Genomic DNA, 15754 nt, shown 5'->3' with positions numbered 1-15754 from the left:
GCCCTAGGGTGGTATCTGGGGGTGTGTGTCCACACCCAGTGATATATCCAGGCACGGCACCCATTAATACTGCTACAGGTCATGTGGATGAGGTGTGAACCCAAGCAGGTCAGGCCCTTTGTGTGCAGCCTCTCCTTGAAGCATCACCCCTTCTTACAGTTGAGGAAACTGAGGCTCTGAGACGGACAGGGACTTGCCCAACCCTCCAGTCTCATCCCATACCACCCTCCCCTTTCTTTACTGTGTTTCAGCCCAATGGCCTCCTTTCAGACCCTTGTACTGGTCACCTCCCTGTTGCTCCTCCCCCGCCCCCACCTCCGCGGGAATTCCATACCGCAGTCCCTTCAGGTTGCAGCTCACCCTTCAGGTCTTCTCTAATCGCTGTCTAAAGAGCCTCCCACCCCATTGTTCCCAGTCTCAAAACCCTAATTCCCCACCACCACACAAAAAGAATCCTATTTCCTCCAGCAACGGCCACTATCAGTAATGAGTTTGCCCGTTTACTTGTTCTTGTTTGTCTCCCCTGCCAGACTACGTACTACAAGAGGACAGAATCTGTTTGTCTTCCTTGTCCCTGTATTTCTAGTACTTGGCATAGTTTCTGACATAATCGTAGCAAGTGAGGAATAGGTAAATGTCCATAACTATCAGACACATCTATGGAGACCTGTAGTTTATAGTGCTGGCTTCCTACATTCCCCACGGATTTCCCAGAACCCAGCGCAGTAGGTGCTAAAAGTGAATGTCAGTCAGTCAGTCAGTCAGTCGTGTCCGACTCTTTGTGACCCATGGAATTCTCTAGGCCAGAATACTGGAGTGGGTAGCCTTTCCCTTCTCCAGGGGATCTTCCAACTCAAGGATCGAACCCAGGTCTCCCGCATTGCAGGTGGATTTCTTACCAGCTGAGCCACAAGGGAAGCCCAGCAGGTGCTAAAGTGGATCACTGAAGACCTGACCCTGAGCATGCGCAGTTGTGTTACTATAAGGTAGGGAGCCGGGAGGAAGGGGCGTGTGCACACCTGGACTTGGGGGGGGGGAGGGGAGGGGTTGTTACCTGCATTCTCCCGCCCTCCACAACCTCCTTCCCTTCCCCCGAGTCAGCCAGCCACCCCCGCGATGTATCCCTTCTTCTGGGGCTTCAGGGGCCTGCCTATTTGGGGCAGCTTGGACTTGCACATACCCAACCGGCCTACGGCCCGTGGGGTGATCGCGCTCCATCCCCTACACAGGCCCTGACCCCTCCTGGTTCGGTTCAACGTCACAAGGGCCCCTGGCCCGATTATTTGGCGAGATGATAGGGCTACCCCAGGGGGCTGTGGGGAGAAATGAACCCCAAAGAGGCTCAGGTAGAGCCGCAGCAGTCTGCTGCCAAGGAGGCCTTGGTTGCTGTGGTAACGCGGCCTCCTCCGATTCACTTCCGTAGTAAAGTAGCGCATGCGCAAATAGCCCGACAGGCCGCGAATGTGGCGGGTTTCCTCCCTTCCTTCCCAAGATACGCCGCGGTCCTGAGATGTAATATCACTGGGGGTGTCTCCACATCATCTGATTGGGTTATCCGCGTGATGAGGTTATCGGCTTGATGGGGTTTTTCGTGCTATATATACTGCGGGCCGCCAGAGCGCTAGATACAGAAGGCGCTACCTGTAGTTCGGAGTAGGTTACTTCCACTAGGCCTGCCGGAGGATTTCGATTCCGGTTTAGGCGGCTGCGCAGGCGCAGACTTGGCACAGGCGGTCTCAAGCTGATCGCCGACCCAGAGCCGCCTCCCGATAGCTTTTCCCAGGATCGGTTGTATCCCGGGCTTAGGGTCCGCGATCGAGGCCAGAGACCCGACACCTTGAGGGCGGCCTCCGCGGGACCGAGGGACGCGCACCCCGAGGGAGGCGTAAAGAAAGAGGTTCTGCCCGGACCCGGGTCAATCGCCCATCGCCCATGGCGGCCCTTGTAAGTGTGCGGCAAGGCGCTTCGGCTGCGGTCCCGGTGGTGGCCTCTTGTAGCCTCTCACTCACTGTCCTGCTTTCTCTCCCCTCAGGGCCCCAGCAGCCAGAATGTCACTGAGTATGTCGTCCGAGTTCCCAAGTAAGTCCCTGATCCTACCAGCCCCCTCTCCCTTCAGAAAAGGATTAAAATCTCTAGCCTCCAGGAGTGTCTGATTCTTCTTCCAGGGCTGGGGTTGAGCCGAGGCCTCTGGGGCATCACTGTTTTTTTTTAATAGAGTGAATGAATGAGTACATTAATACACAGTAACACGCAACCTCCTTGCCTAGGACTCCCTCAGCCAGGAATGGCAACAGTGACTCTACTGGATGGATTCTTTTTGATCCTGCAAAATTCCGTTACAGTATTTTCCTCCTTCAGGAGGCATTCCCTGCCCGTCCACCCCACTGCCCAGGGCTGAGTTCCCAATTATCCCATCTTGGGTTCCCAGAAATATTTGTCCCTAACTGATCTCTGGTTTTTTTCATGGGTCCCCAGCATTGCCCAGCACAAAGGACTGAGCCTGGGAGGGTTTACTGAATTAATGAATGATTGACTGAGCACGGCCTCTTCTTTTTGTCCATTCCAGAAATACCACCAAAAAATACAATATCATGGCTTTCAATGCAGCCGATAAAGTCAACCTCACTACTTGGAATCAGGTAAGTCCGAGTTCTGAGGGTGTGAGAAAACATGACCCTGGATTTGATGTAATAGTTGCTTGGTTGTGATAGTAACTGAGGCTTAGTATCCTCTGCTCTCCCCATGTGCAGATAAATGATAACTAAGGCCCAGGCTGAGCCTCTGGGCACCCCTGAGAACAAGATATGTATGGCCTTGCAGGAGGCTTTCTCCTGAAATTTGTGCCCACTGATGGGCATTTGGGGTCAAGATCTATCTGGGCAAGAGAGGAGCGGGCTGCCTCCTAGAGGTGACTCCCCTGTTGTTGGAGACTCCAGAGCGGTCTTTAGAAGCTGTTTTAGTTGTTGCAGGCTGCTCTAGCAGAATTCCAGAGACTGGGTGGTTTATAAACAACAGACATTTATTTCCCACAGTTCTGGAGGCTGGAACTCCAAGATCAGGGCGCCAGCAGATTTGGTGTCTAGTGAGGGCAGCCTTCCTGGTTCATAGCTGGTGCGTTTGCACTGTGTTCTCACCTGGCAGAAGAGGGACACAGCACTCTGCAATCCTTTATTAAAGAGGGCACTTACCCACTCCTAATAGGCTGCAGCCTCACAACCTAATCATCATCTATCAGAGGCCCCGCCCCCAAATACCATCACACTGGAAATTAGGTTAGATGCATTTTGGGGGAATTCCCTGTAGATACAGTGGTTAGGACTCCAGCTAGGACTCTAGCCCATTCACTTCGGGGACCCAGGTTCCATCCCTGGTGGGAGAACTAAGATTCCAGAAGTCCCGGATCACAGCCAAAAAGAATGCATTTTGGAGGCACGCAAACATTCATCCATAGCAGAAGCTATTAAAACAGTCTGTAAAGAGATTTGTCCACTGTGGGGTCGAGGGCAAGTGAAGGGAGAACAGGGCGGAGGTGAAGGCTCTGGACCAGGTGAGCCTGTGATGGGGTTTGCAGCAAAGGGTTTACTAGAAGTGATTGGACTCTGGGGTGTCTTTTTTTTTTTTTAATTTTTTCATTTGAAAATAACTTCAAACTTTCAGAAAGCTGCCAGAACAGACATTGCAGCGGGCTTTAGACAGATCCCTTCGCCCACATTCACAGAGCCTCTTTTCGCCAAGTGGGAAGTTGGCTCTGAGGGTCCACCGCTCAGCCTGCGGGGAGGAAGGGGTGTTGTTGGGTGGGGAGCAGGCTCCCTGATGAGAAGTGTCGCCTTCCGTCTCCCAGGCCCGGCTGGAACGAGACCTGAGCAATAAGAAGATTTACCAAGAAGAGGAGATGCCGGAGTCCGGCGCCGGCAGCGAGTTCAACCGCAAGCTCCGGGAGGAGGCGCGGAGGAAGAAGTACGGCATTGTCCTCAAGGAGTTCCGTCCGGAGGACCAGCCCTGGCTGCTGCGGGTCAACGGCAAATCAGGCCGCAAGTAAGTGCCCCTCCCGCCACTCCCCGGTGCCCTTGGCTGAACTTCTAGGTCCTACGGCTGGGGGTGACAGCCCATCCTCCCGTGAAGGGGTTTTCTTGGGGAAGATGAGCCAAGGGGATGCTCGAGTATGTGCTAGGGATGCAGGAATCCCGGCCTGCGGTCCTCCTGCACCCAGCCAAGGACTGCCCAGAGCTGAGGGTTGGGAACCGTGGGGAGGACAGAGATTAAGGGAAATGAAGGGCACTCCGGTTGAACAGCGAGCAGGAAGGCGTGAAACACCGAGCCCCAGGGACTGTCACAGCGCATGAGAGTGGCAGAGTGGGTGGACTGAGAGGGCTGGGAGTGCCAGGCCACAGCTGGACCATGGGTAGGCTGGGGCCCAGGGCAGCCTGAAGGCTGTAGGTGGGGAAGGGGCACTCTGTAAGACTGCCTCCACATGGGGGGGCAGAAAAGGGGAAGGATGGAGGCCCGGAGAGGGCTGGGCTGGCAGTGGTTCAAGGAGGATTCCGGAGGGGAATCCAGAGGGGTCTGACAGTAGAGCCCTGTGCTCTTTATGGCCCATCTAACAGGTCCTTCCAGAAAGGACCATGACGTGTATAGTGCACAGGAGCCCTAAGCCTGCTCTGCGAGGGCAGGGAGCCCCCCCTTTCCAGTTGTGGGAATCCAGGCTCAGGCAGTCAGTGGGCCAGCCTTCCAGCCTCAGATTTTGCTGGGAGAACCCAGGTGGCCCTGGAGAGAGGGATGCAGGGGGTGTGGTCTGGGGGTGGCGCTGGTCCTTCTTCCCTGCACAGACCGTGACCTTGAACTCCCTGCAGGTTCAAGGGCATAAAGAAGGGCGGCGTGACAGAAAATACCTCCTACTACATCTTCACCCAGTGCCCTGATGGGGCTTTCGAGGCCTTCCCTGTCCACAACTGGTATAACTTCACACCGCTGGCCAAGCACCGCACGCTCACGGCCGAAGAGGCTGAGGAGGAGTGGGAGAGGTGAGTGATGGGGCCACGCCTGGAAAAGGGCTGCACCCCTCCCCCGCCCGACGTTGTGCCCGGCTGGGAGCTGGGGACTTGGCGGTGAGCAAGCCAGATCTCTCCGCTGTTCAGGAGCACCCAGTCCAGGGGGCAGATGGACTGGAAGATAGCAGGGAGGTGGACTGGAGAAGTGGGGAGGTGGATCCAGTGCTAGGGCGTCAGCATCACATGAGACCTTCTCCTGAGGGACTCTGGGCAGACAAGGAACCAAAGGAGGGCCAGCTCTCCTTGTGTGATCTCAGGGTCTTTCTGCCACGTGCTTGTGTCCTCACGTGTGAGGTTAGGTCATCCCGCTCATCACCTAAGTGGTGTCAGTGGCTCTCCCCTGGGGCACACCTGGTAGAAGTGCAGGGGGGCACCAGTGGATGAGGCCCACTCCCAGAGGGTCCCCGGAGCCAGGCCCGCTGCCAGCCCCTGCTGTAACACTGCCCCCCGCCCCACAGGAGAAACAAGGTCCTGAACCACTTCAGCATTATGCAGCAGCGGCGACTGAAAGACCAGGACCAGGACGAGGAGGATGAGGAGAAGGAGAAGCGCAGCCGCAAGAAGGCCAGCGAGCTCCGCATCCACGACCTGGAGGACGACCTGGAGATGTCGTCTGATGACAGCGAGGCCAGCGGCGAGGAGGGTGAGGCGGGTGGAGCCAGCCCTGGGCTGCTGGGGCGGCAGTTGTAATTAATTCAGGTCTTGTGTGATGATTCAGAAAAGTGAATGCCCCTGAAAGGATTGCTTGGTTACTTGCAGACCCCTGGATCCTCCCAAGAACTTGGCTGCTGGGGGAAGCACCAGGGTTGGTTAGGAGGCCCCAGGAAGGTCTCTCTCGGCCATGGCCTCGACTGGGATTTCCATGGGAATGGCCTTAGGACTGGTCAGTTTGAGTCGTGCCAGCAGGTGGCTTGCTGGCCCAGGTGATTTAGGGCAGGAATGGTGGCCCTGAGTGTGAGTTAGAGAAAGGGGTTGGCTGGGGGTGTGGAATTGGGATTCCTTGCTTGGCAGTGGGTGATTGGTACAACCCTGGGCCAGCTCTCTGCCTCCTGGAGGAATTGGGGCTGGTCCTGGCATCACCACAGCCCCTGAGAAATCCAGGCATCATTAGATACACACAACATGATGCATGCCCATCTGATCCCCTCACCTTGTCTCTCCTTCCCCAGGTGGCAGAGCCCCCAAAGCCAAGAAGAAGGCACCGCCCAGCAAGGGAGGCCGGAAGAAGAAGAAGAAGAAGGGCTCAGATGATGAGGCCTTTGAGGACAGTGATGACGGGGACTTTGAGGGCCAGGAGGTGGACTACATGTCCGATGGCTCCAGGTGAGGCAGGCGGGAGGCGGGTGTGAGACCCTGGGCCGGCCTGCGGACGTGCTTACTCACCCTCTGCCCGCTCTCTGTCTTACAGCAGCTCCCAGGATGAGCTGGAAGGCAAGCCCAAGGCCACCCAGCAGGAGGAGGGCCCCAAGGGCGTGGATGAGCAGAGTGAGAGCAGCGAAGAGAGTGAGGAGGAAAAGCCGCCTGAGGAGGACAAGGAGGAGGAGGAGGAGAAGAAGGCGCCCACGCCGCAGGAGAAGAAGCGGAGGAAAGGTGGGTTGGCCCCTCTGAGGTCCTGATCTGGGACAGGGCTGAGGGCTGGCTCAGGGGTCTCCGGTCCTGACGTCCCCTCCTCTGGCCCCTTGCAGACAGCAGCGAGGAGTCCGACAGCTCGGAGGAGAGTGACATCGACAGTGAAGCCTCCTCGGCACTCTTCATGGCGGTAAGGCCCAGCCGAGGCAGGGCCAGCCAGGGAGGACGGGGGGGCCCTCTCCCGATATGTGTGCTCAGCTGCGATTTCCACAGAAAAAGAAGACACCCCCCAAAAGGGAGCGGAAGCCATCAGGGGGCAGTTCCCGGGGTAACAGCCGGCCAGGCACGCCTAGCACTGAAGCAGGCAGTACTTCTTCCACCCTCCGCGCAGCCGCCAGCAAGCTGGAGCAGGGTGAGTAGTACCCACCAATCCCACCCCACCCACCCTCTTGACCCCATCCTGGTCTTCCTGTTCCGCATCCTCTGAGCCCCTTGCACATATGATCCCAGCACTGCCCCCCACCCCCCTACCCCATGGTCCAGCCTCCCAGACCTGGTCTCAGTTCCACCTCCACCTCCCACAGGGAAGCGCACCAGCGAAACGCCGGCAGCCAAGCGGCTGCGACTGGACACCGGGCCCCAGAGCTTGTCCGGGAAATCCACTCCTCAGCCCCAGTCTGGGAAGTCAACCCCCAGCAGTGGGTAAGTTGGCGAGGATGGCAGGGGCCGGTGGGGGGTGGCGGTCAGGGGGCTCAGGGACAGAGGACGCCCGCTGACACCCAGCTCCCCACCTCCAGCGACGTTCAAGTGACTGAAGATGCTGTGCGCCGCTACTTGACACGGAAGCCCATGACCACCAAGGACCTGCTGAAGAAGTTCCAGACCAAGAAGACGGGGCTGAGCAGCGAGCAGACAGTGAATGTGCTGGCTCAGATTCTGAAGCGCCTGAACCCTGAGCGCAAGATGATCAACGACAAGATGCATTTCTCCCTCAAGGAGTGATGCTCCCCCAATAAACAGGCTCTGTTTTCCACAACCCTCAGGGTCTTCATTCCCACACTTGCTGCCTCTCATCCTGCCGCCTGTAGACGCCTCTTAGAACTTAATCCTCTCCTTACCCCCTCAGCCTCCTCCGTGGAGCTGCTGGCTGATTTCTTTCAGCTCTGTCTTCCACTTGGCTGGTTCTCTCTTCAGCTGTGGCTTATTCACCACCTGAACGCATTAAAAGTAGGGCTTCCCAGGTGGCTCAGCGGTGAAGAATCTGCCTGCTTGTGCAGGGGACGCAGGTTCAATCCCTGGGTCAGGAAGTTCCCCTGGAGGCAATGGCACCCCACTCCAGTATTCTTGTCTGGGAAATCCCATGAACAGAGGAGCCTGATGGGGCTACAGTCCATGGGGTCGCAAAGAGTCGGACATGATTGAGCACATGTGCACAAACCCATAAGTACTTAGTGTCACTGTCTTTCAGTTCTGCAAAGTATCTTTCTTTTTCAGATCAGTAGGTCTGTTTTGAGTATATGGCCCCTTCTGTTTTTGATGCCTTCTTTTCCATTGTTAGTTTAAACATCCTTACAGTCTCCGTGTCACTCACCTAGTACCTGAAGCAGATGGGTATCCTGTTGTTTTCTGACGCCTCTTTATGATCGTGTTTGTGACCTGGGACAGGGGACTTGTTCCTACTTCCAGGCTCTGTCTGTGGGGCTCCTGGCTGGCCTGCTTTGCAGGCAAGTTCTTTTTTTTTTTTTTTTTTAATAATATTTGTTTTTATTTATTTGACTGTGTTGGGTCTTAGCTGAAGCATGTGGGATCTAGTTCCCTGACCAGGAATTGAACCCCGGGCCCCCTGCATTGGAAGCATGGAGCCTTAGCCACTGGACCACCAAGGAAGTTCCAGGCAAGTTCTTCCAGATGGTTTTTTGCATGTGCCCACCAGGTGCCCCAGAAGTGGTTTCTAGGTGGCGCTAGTGGTACAGAACCTGCCTGCCAATGCAGGAAACATGAGACCCGAGTTTGATCTCTGGGTTAGAAAGGTCCCCTGGACGAGGACACGGCAACCCACTCCAGTATTCTTGCCTAGAGAATCTCATGGAGAGAGAGCTTGGCGGGCTACAGTCCATAGGGTCACAAAGAGTCGGAAATGACTGAAGCAATTTAGCACGCACACACGCCCCAGATGTGTCATTCTAAGATTCTCAGCTCTTGATTCTGTCCCAAATGGCCACAAAATCTCAAAGCCCTGTTACTGGTCTTGGCATCTGGACACTACTTTTCAACTTTGCAGTGGGGTTTCTGGGGCTTCCCTTAGAGTCTCATAAGTTGGTAAGGCGTTTATTTTATCAAGTATGGCTAGGCATTCTGTAAGCAAGAGGGTTCTTTACGTTCGTGGAGAGTCACGTTGCTGAAATGGAACTTGGCAGCAGGAACAACGTTGAAACCCTGTTTGAGTGATCCGGCTGGTGGCAGGATGCTGGAGACGGCAGGTGGAAAACCTCCCCACCCAGCTCTACAGGCCCTTGGCTGCCGAGTCGGAATGCCTGAGATGTCCGGCTAATTCCCAGGAATGTCCCACTTCGTTCCAACCTCCCTCCCATCCTTCTGCCAGGACTTCTGTGAAGGAAGTGCCTGCCCCTTACCCTGACAATTTCACCCCTGCTCTGCCTGCCACGTGGACCGAGGCCTGAGGCCTCCCCCACCACACTGGTCTATGTGCCCCAGTGGTTCAGATCAGGAGCCTTGGATTCAGCAGGACTTGGGGTTCAAACCCCACCTTTTTCTCTTAATTCTGGGTGACTTTGTATAAGTGACATTCCTCCCACCCACACCCCCCATCTGAAGGTAGTCTCAACAAGCAGTCGAGAAGAAAAAAGCACACCAAAATCACTGAAGCAGTCCCCCATGGGTGGTGCTGCGGTCCTTTCCTACTTCTTGATACAAAGGGCAATGAAAAGCCCCAAGCTCACATCTTGGCTCACCTGAAATGGATGTGTTCCTGAAGCACGAGTCCTGGATCAAAGGGATGGGATTGGTGGTTTCTGTAGCCAGTGTTCAACTGCCACTGGTTTATACTACCAACAGGCGTGCCCATTACACACACACCCCCAGCCACAGGTAAGCAGACTCTGATGTTTGCTAATCTTAGGAGCAGTCTTACCTGAGTTTTAATCTGGTCTTGCCTGCCTTGAGTTCAAGCACCGTGTCAAACCTACACAAGTTGCTTGTATTTCAGGACTTCCCTGGTGGTACAGTGGTTAAGGCTCTGTACTCCCAATGCAGAGACACAAATTGGATCCCTTGTTCAGGATCTTGCATAACATAGGACATGGCCTAAAATTTTTTTAAAACTGAAAATAAAAAAGATGCTCTTATTTTGCTTTGCCTCAAGCATTTTGTGCGTGCTTAGTCGCTCAGTAGTGTCCATCTCTTTGCAACCCCATGGACTGTATAGTTCACCAGCCTCCTCTGTCCATGGGATTCTCCAGGCAAGAATACTGGAGTAGGTTGTCAATTCCTTCTCCAGGTGATCCTCCTAACCCAAGGATCGAGACCTGAGTCTCCTCCATTGCAGGTGAATTTTTTGCTGAGCCACCAGGGAAGCTTCTAAGAGGCTCTTAACTGCTTGGTACTAGGCACCCTGCCACACACTAAATATGTCTTCTGTCTGTCCTCAGGACCTCATGTGGGAGGGACTCTGTTAGCCCCCTTTCATGGCTGAGGATGGAGGCTCGCTTCCCCAGGGTGATGGAGAAGGGCTGGGAGATTACTGGAACCAGGGCAGAGCTTAACCTCCCCTCCTGCTCTGATGCCCTACAACCCCAGGTTGGGCTGGGGTTCCAGGGGACTCAGGTTGGCCTTCCAGAGACAGGAGTCCCTGCAGGGTAAGTTTCCTGCACCTGGTGTCCCAGCTCTTGGCAGTCCCCAGGCCTCTCCCTTTTCCTGTTTTGATACTGCCTGGGCCAGACCCGGAGGCAGGGCATGATGTCTTAATCCTCCAGGCAGGAGCCATGATGGATTCCCCGTCAGTTCACCCACCTCTTCCCTGCATGCACATCCGCTCTACCTGGTGCACAATGTGGGGGCTACTGGGCCCCAGTATCCTGCCCGAGAGGGGAGGACCCCCACTGGGAGACCCATGGGGCCCCCCAACCCTCCCTCCAGACAGCAGGTGGGGTGGGGACCCCGAGTTGCCCTCCCTGAGCTCGGCCCTGGCTGCCGACACAGCACTCATAAATCAGGGGGTGGAGGGGGTGTTGGAAATGGGTCTGTGGAATGTCTGGATGGGGAGTGTGTGAGGGGGTGTGCGCCCTTAACTCTTGGAAGGATGGGGTGTGGGGCAGAGGAGCGGGGCTGCCTGGGCCTGAGGTGTGCAATGTTGGAGCCTTCGCAACGAGCAGCAGCCGGAAGTGATGAGGTTAATTCCCCAGCTCGGGCAGAGGGGGGATAAATTGAGGGTGCCGGGCATCCACATCCTCAGGACCTGCCTGTCACCATGGCCACAGGAAGAGTCTTGCTAGGCTCTCTGCTTCTCCTGATCCTCCGCTTGGACTTTGGTGGGAGCCAGGGGGCCTGGGAGGCTCTGGTGGCGGAGAGAGAGCTCTCATCCGAGCCAGCGGTGGACAGAGAGACCCAGAGGCCACAGCTGGGTAAGGACTCCCGGAACCCTGCATGCTCCCCAACTCGTTTATGCCCAGACTCTGCCTGCAGTCAGCTGCCCCTTGTCCCCACAGGGGCCCGCCTGCGCCGAGCCCTGACCAGCCCGTGCCAGCTGTGGAGCCTGTCCTTGCCCGTGGCCGAGCTGGGCCTGGGCTACACGTCGGAGGAGACGGTCATCTTCCGCTACTGTGCCGGCAGTTGTCCCCGCGGTGCCCGCACCCAACACGGCCTGACGCTGGCCCGACTGCAGGGCCAGGGCCGAGCCCATGGAGGACCCTGCTGCCGGCCCACCCGCTATGCCGACGTGACCTTTCTCGATGACCACCACCGCTGGCAGCGGCTGCCCCAGCTCTCGGCGGCGGCCTGTGGCTGCAGTGGCTAAAGATGGCCAGCCCAGGGCCCTGCAACAGCTGGAGGAGCTCAGCTGACTTATTTACTGGAGGCCCAGAGGCCGAGACGAAGAGAGGGGAAGGTGGGCTGGGGCCACCAGCAAGGGGCTCAATAAAGGAAACTGCTCCTCTAGCCTGTGACTGTGTGTTCAGCTGGGAATGCTCCTGGTCTGGGGAGGGGGAGGAGGGGGGAGACAGGTGTGGTCCTGGGCTTCCCAAGCAGATCCTGGCCTTCCTGCAAACAGCTGGCAACAGGAGGCCAGCTTGTCCATTCTCCAACATTATTCACAACTTTATTGACAAACATGGTGTCCTGAACAGCTTGGGGTAATGGTCCAGGAGCTCAGCAGGCTGGGGGCAGCTGCCCAGGCTCCCCTGGCCCCATCCCCTCAGGGAGGGAGCGGCAAATCACCGAGATGCGACGGCCCCGGGGAATCCGACGCTCCCCAAAAAAGGACTCTTCATCCCGAAGGATCTCGTGGGAGAAGTCATAACGAGCCGAGCCCCTGCAGGAGAAAACAGAGGATGTGGCTGGTGAGGGTGGCCCTGGTTCCAGGCAGACCAGCCCTAGGGGTAGAGTCTGCTGTCAGGGCTGAATGACAGAAGGTGTTCCAAATGTTCAGTGGGTGTCTTGTGAGTTACTGGTGCAGTGTGGGCTCCTTGGCTGCCCATACCTAAGGATGTAGAGGGAGCCCGGCTCCAGCAAGAGTTCCAGCCACTCCCCCGGCTCCTGGGTGTGCACTAGTCGCATGACGCTAGGAGACAACAGGGACAGGCCGGCAATGGTGGATCCACAGAACTGGAAGAGGGGACATGGCAGAGGGTGGGTTTTGGCCTGACCAGCTCGCCCCCAGCTGGGAGCTCCAAGCCACTGCTCTCTGCCCACCTTGATGCTGTCCACGTGTGGCTTGATGTAGCCCTGAGGTTCTAGGTCCAGCACGTGCACTGAGGAGAGGAGGGTCTGGCCAGGTCCAAAGGCGGCTGCCTGCACACGCCGCAGGATGGCCCGGCTTGCCTCTGACCAGCGCGACTTCTCTGTCTCTCGGAAGCCGTGGATGGCCTGCCCAGAGCGCTCAGGTCAAGCCTGGAAGCTTCCAGGGGTGGGGAACATGGAAACTGAGGCATAGCCCAGGGCTGGGGAGGGATTAGTGGGGAGGGTGGTGGAAGTGCAAAGCAAAGGCCTGGTTTTTCCAGCATGACACTTGACCCCACCCTCAACTCTCGACTTTGATCCTATCTACCCCATGATGTTTTCTCAAATCCCAACCCCTGCCACAACTGGGTCTGGCCTTAGTCCTTTCTACCCACCATCAGGGTCCAGTTCAGTCCCACATTCCGTCCCTAACGTTGGCCCAGTTCCAATATTCACAACTTGATTCACCGGGCCCCCTGTCTCCACCCCTCAACTCGTGACCCTCCCTCATCTCGCTCCACACCCGTTTCCACCCCTAACTTTGGTCCTGTCCCCCAAATACGCTTCCGTTCTGCCTCGTCCAAAGTGCTCTTCCAGCCCCCAAGAACCCAAGCATCAGGACCGCGCCCCCATACCCAGGCCCCGCCCCAGATACAGCCCCGCCCACCCCAGCGCTCCACTCCCGCCCGGCCTCTAACGTCCCAAGCCACGGCCCTGTGGCTCCGCCCCCAGCGCTACCAGCCTCACCGCATCCCAGTGGTCGTATTCGTATCTGCGGCGGCGCAACTCGGGTTCCAGCTCGCGGCTCAGTGTCTCCTCCTCGGCCGTGCTCAGAAAGCCGGGCCGCACCACGGCCGCGTCTTGTAGGCGGCTCAGCACGGCTGCGCCCGAGCCCCGCACCCAGCCCTGCTGGGAGAGCGTCCGCAGTACCACCTGCCCACCTCCGGCCATAGCCCCGGAGCCGGGTCTTGGAAGAGGCTAGGTGTCAGTGCCACGCCCCCTCCCCAAGGTCATTGGCTGTGACTGCACCGAGTCCCTCCAGCAATTGGTCTTCCTCAGAGTCCCGCCTCTCGCTCAAAGGTTACTGGTTGTTACTTGGCTCGTCCTCTCAAGCTATTGGCTCTTCCCAGAACCTGCCTCCTCTCCGGCGCTATTGGGCCCTTTAGACCACAGAGACTCAGACTACTAGTTGTGCCTCAGGTCCGTCTTCCAGAGGGCGGGGCGGGGCGGTGGTGTCAAAGGCTAGGTCGGCCCGGGGGTTAGAGGTCAAGGGTCAGAGAGGGAATGGGCCAAGGCTATGAAGTTAAGGTTAGAGTCCAGTCAGTTCATGTAGGAGTTAGGGGAGTGACATTAAGGCTGTGATTATGGGGTGGGACCAGGTTTGTGGACTTAGGGGTTTCAGTCAAAGGTCAAGGCGAGGCGCCTCCCATCCCGAACCCCCCCCTCCCCCCCGCCCAATCCTCATACAAACAGGCTGGCTTCCAGTTTAAAACAGTATATAAACTGTTTTGGGCTTCCTTCATAGCTCAGTTGGTAAATCATCTGCGTGCAATGCAGGAGGCCCGGGTCAGATTCCCGGGTCGGGATGATCCCCTGGAGAAGGAAATGGCAACCCCCTCCAGCATTCTTGTCTGGAGAATCCCATGGACAGAGGAGCCTGACAGGCTACAGTCCATGGGATCCCAAGAGTCGGACACGACTTGGTGACTAAACCACCACAACCACCACAAACTGTTTACACATTTTGTTTAAAAACAGTACATAAACAAAAATTCCTCTTCCTTTAATGGCAGAATTGGAATGTCACCATTTTTCAGTCCTTATTGGGCTGAAAATTCTAGACAAGGACTATCATCTGCTCCTAATGTCATGGAAACAGGGACAACTGGTTTTAAAATATCTCCCGCTAGAAGGCACCCTCACTCCAAGGTCATTGGCCGAAAAGCGGAACCTGAATCGGATCAGACTTGTCTAGATTTAGACACCGGGTACCGGAAGTACCAAGGACAGAATCGCATCCTCAAAATTCAGAGGGAAAGTTCGTAAGACACACGACCCTGTTTCTCCAACAAGTTAAGTTCAAGAGAAGAGAAGAAAAAGAGGGAGAGAGACATTAAGAGATTAAAGGGGAAAACCGCAATAACAAGACACTTACAGATTTATCAACCAGTGGCAATGCCTGCACCTTATTTGGATCCTGATTGGAAAAATTAAAAAAAAAAAAAGTGATCACCAGGGAAATTTGGACGCGGTTGAATATTTGGACGCGGTTGAATATTCGACTACGGTAAGCGTTATTTTTTTCTGGTTGAAAATGATGTTGTGGTTCTTTTTTAAACATTCCTTGTCCTTTATTAACCTTTTTTGTAAGTTCTTTAAATCCTGTAGCACTTTACAGTTTTTAAAAGTTTCACATGCATGATTTCATAGACTCTCCTGATAATCTTTTTTTAAAAAAATCCCCTAGTTATATTGCCCCTCCTCCTTCCCTCTCCCCACTGGTAACCACTGGTTTGTTCTGTGTCTGTGAGTCTGTTTTTTTTGTTTGTTTTATTGACTAGCTTATTTTTTAGATTCTACGTAATAGTGATATGATACAGAATGTCTGTCTGACTTAACGCACTTAGCATAATACCCTCCAAGTCCATATACATGTTGCTGCAAATGGCATTATTTCATTCTTTTTTATGGCTGAGTAATATTCCATTGTGTATATGTACTGTATCTTCTTCATCCATTCATCTGTTGATGGACACTTAGATTGCTTCTATATCTTGGCAGTTGTAGATAATGCCATGAGTATTGGCATGCATGTTATCTTTTCTAAATAGTTTTTTTTTTTTTTTTTTTTAAGGCTATATACCAAAAGGAATAGAATTGCTGGGTCATGTGGTTATTCTTAGTATTTTTGAGAAATAAAATTACTTATCGTTTTAGAAATACATACTGAAATATTACAGATGAAATGAAAAGCTGGGATTTGCTTCAAAGTACTACAAAGGCATGGTAGAGGCTCTGTAGAGGCAGGCGAGGGACGAGTCATATAATCAGCCATGAATTGGTGTGGTGGGTACACGAGACCTCATTATTCTAGTTTCTCTACTTTTTTTCCTAAACAAAATTACTACAGGTGTTTTTTGTTTTGGCAGCACCGGGCCTTCATTGCTGTGTGGGCTTTTCTCTAG

At 55.1% G+C, this 15754-nt stretch overlaps 3 protein-coding genes across 3 annotated transcripts; 2 read left to right on the top strand and 1 right to left on the bottom strand.

The window, feature by feature from the left end:
* Positions 1–1457: 1457 nt before the first annotated feature.
* On the top strand, positions 1458–7653 carry GTF2F1 (general transcription factor IIF subunit 1). The gene is made up of 12 exons (XM_027547437.1): positions 1458–1944; positions 2033–2079; positions 2567–2639; positions 3842–4035; positions 4851–5021; positions 5507–5691; positions 6218–6371; positions 6457–6638; positions 6734–6807; positions 6891–7029; positions 7202–7319; positions 7415–7653. The coding sequence occupies exons 1-12, from the start codon at positions 1933–1935 to the stop codon at positions 7617–7619; spliced, it is 1554 nt and encodes a 517-aa protein (XP_027403238.1). The 5' UTR covers positions 1458–1932; the 3' UTR covers positions 7620–7653.
* A 2509-nt stretch (positions 7654–10162) lies between these two features.
* PSPN (persephin) lies at positions 10163–11789 on the top strand. Its single transcript, XM_027547436.1, has one exon. It carries the CDS (start codon positions 11104–11106, stop codon positions 11647–11649), a length of 546 nt encoding a protein of 181 aa, XP_027403237.1. The 5' UTR covers positions 10163–11103; the 3' UTR covers positions 11650–11789.
* Positions 11790–11923: 134 nt separating this feature from the next.
* Positions 11924–13561, bottom strand: ALKBH7 (alkB homolog 7). The gene is made up of 4 exons (XM_027547435.1): positions 13317–13561; positions 12543–12716; positions 12331–12455; positions 11924–12162 (listed from the first exon to the last, which is right to left on the bottom strand). Exons 1-4 carry the CDS (start codon positions 13518–13520, stop codon positions 12000–12002), a joined length of 666 nt encoding a protein of 221 aa, XP_027403236.1. The 5' UTR covers positions 13521–13561; the 3' UTR covers positions 11924–11999.
* Between the last annotated feature and the right edge of the window lie 2193 nt (positions 13562–15754).

Source organism: Bos indicus x Bos taurus, chromosome 7 (genome assembly GCF_003369695.1).
Source record: "Bos indicus x Bos taurus breed Angus x Brahman F1 hybrid chromosome 7, Bos_hybrid_MaternalHap_v2.0, whole genome shotgun sequence".
Taxonomy (NCBI): domain Eukaryota; kingdom Metazoa; phylum Chordata; class Mammalia; order Artiodactyla; family Bovidae; genus Bos; species Bos indicus x Bos taurus.
This window is presented reverse-complemented; position numbering and strand designations above follow the sequence as displayed.

Excerpts from the sequence above, each read along its gene's own strand:
- GTF2F1 (XM_027547437.1), top strand. Across the intron at positions 4,036-4,850 it reads AACGGCAAATCAGGCCGCAA|GTTCAAGGGCATAAAGAAGG; the intron begins GTAAGTGCCCCT and ends AACTCCCTGCAG. Across the intron at positions 5,692-6,217 it reads CGAGGCCAGCGGCGAGGAGG|GTGGCAGAGCCCCCAAAGCC; the intron begins GTGAGGCGGGTG and ends CTCCTTCCCCAG.
- PSPN (XM_027547436.1), top strand. The coding sequence starts at position 11,104 with ATGGCCACAGGAAGAGTCTTGCTAGGCTCTCTGCTTCTCCTGATCCTC.
- ALKBH7 (XM_027547435.1), bottom strand. The coding sequence starts at position 13,520 with ATGGCCGGAGGTGGGCAGGTGGTACTGCGGACGCTCTCCCAGCAGGGC. Across the intron at positions 12,717-13,316 it reads AATACGACCACTGGGATGCG|GCCATCCACGGCTTCCGAGA; the intron begins GTGAGGCTGGTA and ends CGCTCTGGGCAG. Across the intron at positions 12,163-12,330 it reads GGCTCCCTCTACATCCTTAG|GGGCTCGGCTCGTTATGACT; the intron begins GTATGGGCAGCC and ends TTTCTCCTGCAG.